The sequence below is a fragment of the Triticum aestivum genome, chromosome 1B (genome assembly GCF_018294505.1).
Source record: "Triticum aestivum cultivar Chinese Spring chromosome 1B, IWGSC CS RefSeq v2.1, whole genome shotgun sequence".
Classification (NCBI taxonomy): Eukaryota; Viridiplantae; Streptophyta; class Magnoliopsida; order Poales; family Poaceae; genus Triticum; species Triticum aestivum.
This window is the reverse complement of record NC_057795.1, coordinates 669,304,626-669,316,001: the sequence shown is the minus strand read 5'-3', so window position 1 is coordinate 669,316,001 and position 11,376 is coordinate 669,304,626. Positions and strand designations below refer to the sequence as shown.

Below are 11,376 nucleotides of genomic sequence, written 5' to 3'. Positions count from 1 at the left end.
GCTTCCCTGCAGCTGAAGCAGCTACATTTGCCTTAGGAGCATTCCAATGGGGAGCATTCCAAGAACCGCCACTCCCATTCCGACCACGACTCACATTCCAACCACCTCGGCTGCTACTGCCACCACTGTACCCTCGGCCTCTGACGTTCCTAGGTCCAATGCAGAAACGGCTGATATGCCCTGGTTGACCACAATTGTGACACACCCCTCGCTGGTCAGCCACCCTATAAGCAGATTCATTTCCAACTCCCCTTCTCGACTACAAGCGTACCTCTTCTTGGGACATCGCAGCAATGGCCTCATCAAGGGTCACAAGTGTCGGCTGATGTAGCATCGCAGCATGTCTACTCTCAAAAGCTTGATCTAGGCCCTTTAGAAACTGCACCACACGCCTGCGCTCAACCCACTTCCTGGCAAGCTCCATGGACTCTGCATGTGGAATCTCAAGGGGATCACACTGATCCAGATCTGCCCAAAGGTGTTGCAGCTCATTCACATACACCAGCACGCTTCTGTCACCTTGACGAACAGCATGAATCTTGTCTTCAATTTGAGACATGAGCATCAGGTTTCCCTTACCGGAATACCTTGTGAACAACATGCTCCACACAGCAGAAGCAGTTGGCAATGCCTCAACAGACATGGCAATGGCTGGAATCAAGGAGTTCAACATCCAGGCCAAAATCAGAGAGTCGGTGACACTCCACTTCTTCCATTCTGGGCTCGCCTTGTCAGCCGATTCTTCAACCGTTCCAAGAACATACTCCGTCAGACCCTTTGTCTTCAAGATCAACAAGGCGCGCCTCGACCAGCTCAGGTAGCTGCTCACGCCATTCAGCTTGACATCATTTGGCATGAGCTCAAGCTTGAACACCTGATCTGCGTGGGGCACAATGATGGCGCCACTTGCAGGAGGTAACCCCTCGGCCTTCGCAGTCATGAGCTGCGCAAGTTTCTCTAGAGCAGCAGTGAGTTCAGCCCCCATGATTGCCTCCCCTCTTCTTCTTCTTCAATCAGCAGCGGAAAAAAAAACTTACACCAACAGCACCCAGCACCTGCAAGCAGCAGCACCACCTGCAGTTCAGCCAGCCTCCTCCTCTGGCGAGCAGCAGCAATGTCACCTCCTCTTCTTCCTCTACCAACCCCCAACAGCAGCCGCACCCTTCTCTCTGCCGCAGCTACAAGCAGCACTTCCTTCTCCACTAGCACCAGCAGCAGAAGCTCAGCAGCAGCTCCACACGCACACACCTCACTGCACGTCTGCACCTCCGCGCAGCCGCGCCACGTGCTCCTCTCCAGCAGCCCACGCCCAGCTCCGCCGCCTTCGTCCTCCGCCGGACCCCGCCGCCTCGCTGGCGACTCTACCGCCGGCGCCTTCCTCCCTCGCCCCAGCTCTCCGATACCATGTAGAACGAGAGAGGCATACCCGCATACATGTGGTTTGGTGTGTCTGGCGGCTGACTCCTACTCCCGTGTGTCACACACGCATATAACTCTGGTTGCTCTCATCTAGGTCACACACATGGGCTTGGGCCCTATACTAACAGTGAAGATGGGCCAGGCCTTCATACCGGTCAATATATATGCTTCAACTTCTGCGCAACTTTTTGCTGCACGGCGTCGATGGAATGGAAAAAAGTGAACCTCCAATGCTTCCAGAAAAATAATGTTCCAAACCATAGCCAAGAACCAAAGACAATTCCAGCGACCACTGAGTAGTACAGCCAGACAGCATCAAGTTCTTGTTGATGCTCCTTTACCCCGTATAGTGTTGTTGTACCACTTGAACCATTGGTACATGCGATGCTCAGAGGGCGGCCGCAGAGCCCTTGGTTCTGGCTATAAATCGATGGGTCATTGAGCGTTTGAAGCTGATTACCATCAGGTATTTCTCCTGAAAGAAGGTTGTTGGAGAGATTAAGTGAGCTCAAGCACATCAAATCTGATATGCTTGATGGAATGGGACCTGAGAGCTTATTCCAAGAGAAATCAAGGGACTCCATATCTTTCATGTTGCCAATGTTGTTTGGGATACCACCGGATAAGTTATTTCTAGACAAGTTGAGGAACCGAATTTCTTGAAGATTAAGTAGTTCTGCGGGGATCTCACCGGAAAGAGAGTTGCTTGATAGATCAATGCCAGTCATAAGCCAAATTGCTCTATGGAAAGTATAATCTTGCCCCTTCCAAATTATGTCAAGCTGGCCATCAATTGAGTAGTACACAGAACTCAGATCCATCCCTAGCGAGGTCCGTTCTGGCCATTTCCTGTGAGTAAAGCTAGCAAACCTAACTGGTACGCAGCCTGTCAGATTGTTTTCAGCTAGGTCAAGTATTTGGAGATGAATGAGTTGTGTAACCTCATGAGGAATACTTCCTTGGAACATATTTGATCGTAGTCGGAGAACCCTGAGCGAAGGATTGCTTGCCCCTATCCAAGTAGGAATTACCCCGGAAAACTTGTTGCCACCAAGATCTAGAGTTATTAGGTTTCTGTAGTTCCTTACAATAGAGGGAAAGCACCCTGTGAAGCGGTTGTTAGATAGATGTAGTGAATACAGTGCAGAAATATTGTGTACTGAGAGTGGAACTTCTCCATCAATAGCATTGCTTGACAAATCTAGGTACGCAAGATTTGGCAAGCTCCAAAGGCAATTAGGGATAACTCCAGACAACAGATTGTCTGATAGATCCAAGGACTGTAAATAAGGTAGCTGACAAAAACTCCAGTCAATAATACCTGTAAATTTGTTTCCAGACAAGGATATTAGACTAGCAAAAAACATGGAATAGTTACCTCCAGTGTCGGGGTTCATAGTAGGAATCTTGCCCTCCAACTGGTTGGAGCTAAGGTCCAGGATTACTAACCATGACAAGTTGCCAATCTCTGATGGTATCACACCATTAAGATGGTTATTGGACAGGTCCAATATTTCCAAGTGTTGCATGCTTACTAGCTCAGTGGGGATCATGTCGGTGAAAATGTTGCCAGAGAGGTACAGCCTAGACAGATTCTCCCACCGAACAATCTCCGGTGGGATGCTTCCGATGAAAGAGTTGTTTGCTATATCAAACCTTGTGAGGGAGTTGGTCCAGTTTGTGAAGAAGTCTGGTGGAACAGTGCCGTCGAGATTGTTGTTCCCCATTACAAACGATTCCAGGTGCCACAACCTGGAAAAGGTTGTGGGCAAACCTCCACAAAGCTTGTTCCAGGACAGGTCTATGTTGATGAGACGGGTAAGGTTTCCCAGCTCGGAAGGGATGGTTGAACCTAAATGATTTCCACTTATGTCCAGATATTCTAGCATCCTAAGCTGCCCAAGTGACGCTGGGATCGGTCCGAAGAACGAGTTGTTGTTCAGTTCAAGCTGAGCCAAACTATGCAGCATCCCGAGCTCCTCTGGGATTCCTCCTGTAAGATTGTTTTGTCCAAGGTTCAGAGACTCTAGTGCTGTGAGCACTGAGAGCGGACGTGGTATCAGCCCAGATAGCCTGTTGCTAGACAAATCAAGGTACATCAAGTGCTTGAGTTTGCTGAATTGGTAGGGTATGGGACCAACAAGGTTGTTGCTCATCAAGTCCAGATAGGTGAGGTTGAGTAGTAGGGATATGCTCACCGGGATGGTGCCGACGAGGTTGTTCCCGTAAAAGCCGAGCTCGGTAAGGCTACCGAGCGCGGCGGAGTACAAGGCGTCAAGAGTGCCACTGAGGTTGCATGATGAAAGCTTGAGCTGGGTAGCACGGCCGTGGGCATCACATGTTACTCCGAACCAAGAACAGGTCGGTGTGGTGTGCGACCACGAGGACAAAGAGAAGGAGTTGAGCAGAGTGGACTTCCATCGGAGGAGTGCTTGTGCTTGTGCTTCTTCTGCGTGGCTGGCGGCTTCCTCCGCCACGCATAGGTGTAGCAGCAGGCTCAAAGACACGAGGATGAGCATGCGATGGATTGCCATGACATTGACTGCAGGCTAGGGTGCTCGACTGGTGATGGCCGGATGAATGTGTTTGGATGGATGTGTGTGTATGGTAGACACTTTACTTTCTTGTGGGGAGCATGCATATATGTATTATGGGAGATTTTTTTTCAGAATGCGTTGGTCAATCATATCTATCTTTCTTCCGGTGAACCTTGAAATGTTGGGCCAAGAAAAGCTAGCAAGTGTTGGTGCGGGTGGAACGACAATCAGTCACCCACCGTTACTTGTCCACTAATTTCTCCACAAATCAGGTGTGGTAGTGCTAATTTCTTAGGCCTATTTTATAATGAAAAGCACAAAATACCACATCCAATAAGCACAAATATGCACTTACGCACAAATATGGTGTTGTGAAGTGCAGTGCGCCATCAGCTTTGCATCACGCCCGCGTGCTCAAGCTCAACACGGAAACTTCATATGACCAAGGCAAAAAGTTTGTAATAACATTTAAATCACCGGAACATTGCTGTGAATTTTGTTTCTCTGAACTTGCCACATCTCCGTTCCAGCAGGACTCCAACCCTGATTTGCACGTCTGTGGAATATTAAACATTGATGGCCTAATGTACATATTTGGGCTGGTTCTTTCGTAGCCTTCAACGTTTAATTATCCACAGACGGAATCATCAGTGAATTTTATTTAACTTTCATTGTGGCACAGCTCTGTCACTTCCTGCATAAAATTACTTTAAACAACTAAGAAAGATAAATAAAAATAACGAGACTAGTTAAATGTTACTGTATGTATGGAGTTGTCACTTGTGAGTTTGGTCGTGTATGTACATTAGGCCCTGCTTCTGCTTTCTTGTTGCCTGACAGTTGGTTGGTTCTTGGTTTTGTCACTTGGGACTGAACTGCAGCAAGCCTGAAACTGCACTCGGACATTCAGAGTTAGAACTCCCACCAATCTATCTGTCATTATTTTTCATATGAACATGAGCGTGGAATGCAGTCGAGTCCCCTATGAGGCTGTGACTGTGGGCGGTACCTGCTGTGCTGCCGTCTTCATTCTGCTAGCTACTGTATTTAACACGGCAGGAGGTTCCGCTCAGAATGTGAACTCCCCACCCAAATAATCAAGGAAGAATAACATGTGTCTGGGTCAATTGTGCGATCGATCGATGGAGTCTTGTGGTAAGATGGCCCATCAAAATTCAGACATTAATGCCGATCTGTCGCTGCATATTCTTGTGATCTCGACTAAAATCTAGGTGATGCATTCTTGTAGAACAGCATCAGGAAGATGCGATTTCGGCTGAATTTTGTCAGAACTCAGCCCCTGCAGCGAAAGCATGCAGATTGCCATCCAAACTATCGCGCTACATTAGCCTGTAGGCATTTGTATCCAGCCGTCAGGTTGCTCTGTAACATTCAACTAATCATTACAGTAGTGACGGAAGGTGTAAAAATCAACAGGAGCACTTGTTGTTGCCCTTGTGCAAAGCACATTACACGTTGGTGTTAGTCAAACATATTTTCTCTGCCAGAACTAGTGCCGACTGTATCACCTATTTCTCTTGATTACTTGTAGTCAGCAATGTGGACTGTATCACCAACTCCCTCCGTTAACAAATTCTGCTTCTCTCAACTCCTCACATCTCCTTCCTCTTCCTCTGCATCTTTGTTACAGCGCGACTCTTAACACTGACGGCAGGGAGCAGAGACGCATAATAAAATTCTGTCACTTATGACATGATCGTGAGACTGGGACTTCAGATACCGTCCCAGCCAAGATGAGATTTTACTGATTTCCAGGAATACATCTTCATCACCGTCCTCTGCCTGGAGCTTGCATGCTCATCTCCAGTTGCAACCCCTTTACACTGTTCAGGAAATTGAGTTCGTCCCTTTCAAGAAACTACATATCGCCAACCTTTTGCCATGATCAGCTTTCGTGGCGACTAATACGTCGTACGCGCTGACCCTCAAGTGTTAGTTAATAGACTAGAGCTAGGCAGTGAATGAAAGAATCATGCAAACAAACCTAGAAATATACTAATGGAAATCTCACTAAAGTGATAGAGCTATACTGCTTCATATAAATCCCAGAAATATTCACCAAAGTACTTACGGAAATTCCAGAGATTCTGATAGACCAACTTACAGAAATCAACACAAAGGAATCAGACAATTTATATCAGGCAGACATTCTTGACTAAACTAGCAGAAACTTGGGTGCAGCTAGTACGCTTGTCTGTCTCGATCTGAGTGATCTTAATGACCTGCTGAGAAGTTGTAATCAATTACATGCAAGGAAATAAACCTTATACTACATACTTCAGTGTTTTTTCATTAAAGCAAATAAACAAATATACAGCTGTAGCTTATATATAGATGGTCTCAGCTTACAATGACATTGGGCAGGAGAGAACTAGCAAGTATACCAAATAAACATAAAAACACACAAATACCAGTAACATTCAAGCACCTTGTACATTTGCAAGTTTCGACTTTAATCTTTGGCTTGGGCACCACCGTACCCCCTCAATCCTGGTTTCCTCTATAGTGGCTGACAAAGCATTCCATTGCTGAAGTGAGTAGACCATTTTGCAGAGCGTTATAAGGGAGTGACAACTCTAGACAGACAAGCAAAGGCAGCCACTTTTTTTTGACTTTGGACAAAGGGCAACACAGTCTAACACACTTGGAGAATCCACATACGAATCAGTCAAAGGGATCAGCCATTGACAAATCATGGGTATGTACTGGCGAGTGAATATATTTCTGTTTACTTCAATTCGCGCATCTTGAGAGGCTCTATTCTCCACTTGTAGCAGCCTTAAATAACAGTCGTCGTTGCGGTAATAAGAGCCTCCGATTTCCATTTTATTCAGCACTTTGGCATTCAAAAGAAAGAACTTGGCAAAGTCAAAAAATGCTCTATAACCACCGCAGTAATTCTTGAGAACCACTTCTTTTAGATGGAGTTCAAGGCATTCAATTGTATCAAATTGATCATACTTCCGCACAATATTCATATTCTTTCCTGCATTCAACTGGGGATAGAAAAAAGAAATGATATTAAGGCAGATGATAACAAATTAGCACCTAAAACAGAGGGAGTACATCATACGTCTGAAACCATAATGTTTTGACATTTCTAGCAACAATATGAACACTCACAATGACATAGAGCTTCACCAAGCAGGGAAAGCACATGAGGAAGTCAATAACTAAATCCAGATTAGGACTAGATTCAAGAACCAAAATCTTCACTGAGCGCATTTTGGTTGTCATGGTGACAGCAATCATTTTCTATAGAAAAAAAAAACCAAGTGTGTCATATAAGAATAATAGGCTGCATATAGGAAAGCTGAATGTGTGTCTGTCCTTGCTACTACCTGAAAGACTGTGGTTCCAAGGGGGAGTGTAGATATGCCTTCAGACAAAAAACCAAGTACCTCCAATTTAGGAGCCCGGATGACTCGTATGGTCACCGGACCATCATCTGGATAAATCGGTAGCAACCTCTCAAGGCAAGGTGCATCGTCAATGACCAGCTCCTGGAAGGTGATGGCATCTTTGACGCGAGGAGCATAGAAGCCGATGCTCTTGAGAGTGGGCGAGCTAATGCAAAGGCGACCAAAGCCCATGTTATGTAGTGAGACACTTTCCAGAACAACACATCGGGAGATCATGTTTTGCAAAGAGTCCTCCGAGATGCCAACATCGAACAGGATGAGCTGCTTGAGGTGCGAAAAACTTGGCAGCGCAGACAGGCCGGGGAATTGGCAGCCGCCAAGCCTAAGCACAAACAGTGTGGGCGCGAAGCGTGTCAGCGAGTGCGGAGGCAGCGGGTAGTGGTTCGTCCTCTTCAAGTTGGTGACCTCGAGGTCCTGGAGGCCAGTGAGCGCCCTGGAGTGAAACCAACCGTCGACCTCGCCTAGGATGTTGGGGAAGAAGATGAGGTGCAGCGAGACTCGACGGGCCGGGCCGGGATGGTCGGAGAGGATCCTGGAGACCAGCGCGACACGCGAATTGCTGTCACAAAGATTATTATCAGCGCCAAGGTTGAGAGGCGCATTGGAGGAGCGCCAGAGAGGACGCCACCGACGAGAGATGGCTTGCGTGCGGGCACCATCCTTGGTGGGAAGGAGGGAGATGATGGTTCCAAGCCAGAAATCGGGAAGGCGGCTAATGAGATCTAGGTCGTCAAGACTTCCCCGCTCCTTGTTGTTGACCCTTGGTGGTACTTGCTGGTCAGCGATTCCCACAGATCTATGCCTCTTGGGAGCACGAATTACCTCCACCTCCGCGGCCTCCTCCTCCATGGTCGAACACTTGCAAGAAGGAAGATTTTAGGTTGGCAGTGATGTGGTACGAGATCGAGGAATAGGGATCTAGATCTATTTTGCTTTCACAGAAAGGAATATGAACGAATGATGTGGTATGAGATTGGGGAACGGGGATCTAGATCTGGCTTGCTTCACACAATGGAATATGAGAGAGAGAGAGGGGAGGGGAGGGAGGGGGGAGGAAGAGGGAGAGAGATCTTTATTTCACCTGAGAGAGAGAGAGAGACAGAGATCCTATTCGACCCTAGATAAAAATGTGTTTCCCTATTTGCCCCTGAAAAATTTCATCCCTATTTGACACCAAGTCTAAACTGCATGTCTTCATTGACACTGCCATCCATTTTTTCTTCTAACAGTGTTATATGAGACGTCAAAAGATGGTTTTCCCCGGGGTGTAATATGTGACCAAAATTGTTTACATCACCAAAGCAACAAAAACGTGATATATTTTTCATGGTTACATGACCAGATGAGAAGCAAACCTGTTGTGGTATCACATCCACAGAACAAATTTTAATTCAAAAAACAGACACAAACTTCATCACATCATCAGATTTGTTAAAAAAGATTGGGCATGACCTCCATGTATTTTAATGCCATAGGGTTTTTGGAGTTAGCTCACCCTCGCGAGATCGCGACCCTTTGTCCCGCCCATTGTAGCTACTGCACACATTTCACCAGAGTGCTAGAGCTTGACTAGAGCTAGACTGCTTCCTGTAATTCCTAGAAATATTCACCAAAGTACTTGCGGAAATTTTAGAGATTCAGATAGATAGGCTTACAGAAATCAGCACACAGGAATGAACCTATTTATAAGGTAGAAAGATTCTCAGTTGAGATTGCCCTGCCATTTCCTCAAGACAGATTGCTTTCACATTTTCTCGCGGAATCCTGGAACAGTACTCTTTCTGCATATAAAACTTCGTTAAACTCTTTAGCCATGGAGTTGTCTAACCAGAACCAAGAAACATGTGTGCAATCTTTATGTGCCATGCCACCAAATAAATGGACAAGGATAGAAAATAACAACCAGCGGAATCAATCTTCAAACTGCCATAATCAGGAAACAATTAAAAACAGAGTATACCGTTTAATGCCGCCTAAATGTGGACAGGAAAAATGCAATTTGAACTTTACTTGCTTTCCTTTTATGAGGATAAACAAAGTAAAAGTAAATGCAACTACACAAGATATCAAATTTCAAATGTGTGAAAGAAATGAATTTCGTAAACCAACCATATGTTCTTGATTAAATAAAGTCAGTCTCAGTTAGAGTGATCTTAATGACATGCTGAGAAGTTGTAATCAATTGCATGTAAAAAAATAAACTTTATACCAAAACTTAAGACCCTGTTTTTCAATTAAAGCATATGCTCAGTTGTAGTCTACAGATGGTATCAGCTTACAATGACATTGAGCAGGAGAGAACCAACAGGTACCAACTAGTAACAATCAAGCACCTCGTACATTCGCAAGTCTAGATTTTAATCTTCTGCTCATCACAATACTAGTAGCACACAAAATTCAGAGAATAAACTTCTGCTCATCGCAATGCTAGTATGAGTGAAATTGGCTTCATCATAAGATCTAGTATAAGCCAATCTTGTGCACACAGGGTTGATAATTGTACTTCATTGGCGATATTAAAGGAGGGCCATCAGTAAGAATACATGCATGTTCACTTAATGTTCCATCAAATATACTTCATCTTCTTCACAACTTTCTGCTGCAGCGCATCGATGGAATGGAAGAAAGTGAACCTCTAACGCTTCCAGAAAAATAATGTTCCAAACCATAGCCAGAAACCAAAAATAGTTGTACCACTTAAACCATTGGTATGTGCAATGCTCAGAGGGCGGCCACAGAGCCCCTGGCTGTGGCCATAACTCGATGGGTCATTGAGCATTTGAAGCTGATTACCATCAGGTATCTCTGCTGAAAGAAGGTTGTTGGAGAGACTAAGTGAGCTCAAGTACATTAAGTGAGCTCATTCCAAGAGACTCCATATTTTTCATGTTGCCAATGATGTTTGGGATACCACTGATTTATTCCGCCCACTAACCAAGAGATCCCATGCAGTCTGCTAGCTGTTATGCCCACTAATTTCATATCTTTGTTTTGAGTTGGTTAATCATATCATGCCCACTAATTTCTCAACCAATCGAGTGCAGTGCAAGTGCAGTGCACCATCACTAGCAAGCTTTGCCTCACAGCCGCGTGCTCAAGCTCAACACGAAAACTTCAAGTGACTCAAATCACTGGAACACCGCAGGCAGGCAGGCAGATAGCTACCATCGGCACAACACGTCTCCGGCTGATTGCTATAAATTCTGCTTCTCCGAACCTGGCACATATTGCTTCCCCTCCATCTCTGTTCCAGTAGGGCTCTAATGCTAACGGCAGGGAGTATTGACACATAATTGACGACCAACGATGTTGATTTGCACCGCTGATGGTAACATCTCTAGCTGCTTTCTTTGTAAACTTAAACGTTTAATAATCCACAGTCGGAATCATCTCTGAATTTTATTCAACTTTCATTATGGCACAGCTCTGTCACTGTCTGCATGCATGTAGACACAACTTTCATAAGATTTAAACAAACTGAATTGAGATATATACCTTCTGCGATATCTAGTTCTGTGCCACTGTTTATGGAGTTGTGAGATTTGTCATGTGTGTATTTGACCGCGCTTGCTTGTTCAGGGGATATATATTTATTTAGGGTCAGAGGTAGTGTCACACATGTGACTGAACTGTAGCAAGTCTGAAACTGCAGACTCAGCTTCGTGTTGCCGTTATTGCTTGAAGTTTAGCTATTCAAGGCTTCAACTGCTCCCTGAAGTTTCTCCCTGAAGTTTACTCTGCTTCATACATCTGCTGCAGAAACTGCAAGCAGGGGTATTGCCTTTCATTTTTTGCGGGGCAGGAAGGCAATCAGGCACAGTTGAAACAACTCCTCTCTATCTCCATTCCAGAAGGACTCCAATGTTGGATAATGAGCAACTAGCTTTACTGAGGGCCAAAGGCCAGAACATATACATGTGTGGTAAAGTGCAGAAAAGCCCCTTATACAACGGGGATCTACAGAACGGGGATATACA

General features: G+C 45.4%; 2 protein-coding genes across 2 annotated transcripts; both read right to left on the bottom strand.

Annotated features, from left to right (window-relative positions):
- Positions 1-1,574: 1,574 nt before the first annotated feature.
- LOC123082167 (probable leucine-rich repeat receptor-like protein kinase At1g35710) lies at positions 1,575-3,959 on the bottom strand. The gene has a single exon (XM_044504560.1). The coding sequence runs from the start codon at positions 3,951-3,953 to the stop codon at positions 1,575-1,577; it is 2,379 nt and encodes a 792-aa protein (XP_044360495.1). The 5' UTR covers positions 3,954-3,959.
- A 2,203-nt stretch (positions 3,960-6,162) lies between these two features.
- Positions 6,163-8,440, bottom strand: LOC123147041 (F-box/LRR-repeat protein At3g26922). The gene is made up of 3 exons (XM_044566297.1): positions 7,319-8,440; positions 7,101-7,232; positions 6,163-6,973 (listed from the first exon to the last, which is right to left on the bottom strand). The coding sequence occupies exons 1-3, from the start codon at positions 8,246-8,248 to the stop codon at positions 6,554-6,556; spliced, it is 1,482 nt and encodes a 493-aa protein (XP_044422232.1). The 5' UTR covers positions 8,249-8,440; the 3' UTR covers positions 6,163-6,553.
- Between the last annotated feature and the right edge of the window lie 2,936 nt (positions 8,441-11,376).

Coding starts and splice junctions, on each gene's coding strand:
- LOC123147041 (XM_044566297.1), bottom strand. CDS start 8,248: ATGGAGGAGGAGGCCGCGGAGGTGGAGGTAATTCGTGCTCCCAAGAGG. Junction 7,233..7,318: donor TTGGAACCACAGTCTTTCAG/GTAGTAGCAAGG, acceptor TTTTTTCTATAG/AAAATGATTGCTGTCACCAT. Junction 6,974..7,100: donor TGGTGAAGCTCTATGTCATT/GTGAGTGTTCAT, acceptor TTCTATCCCCAG/TTGAATGCAGGAAAGAATAT.
- LOC123082167 (XM_044504560.1), bottom strand. CDS start 3,953: ATGGCAATCCATCGCATGCTCATCCTCGTGTCTTTGAGCCTGCTGCTA.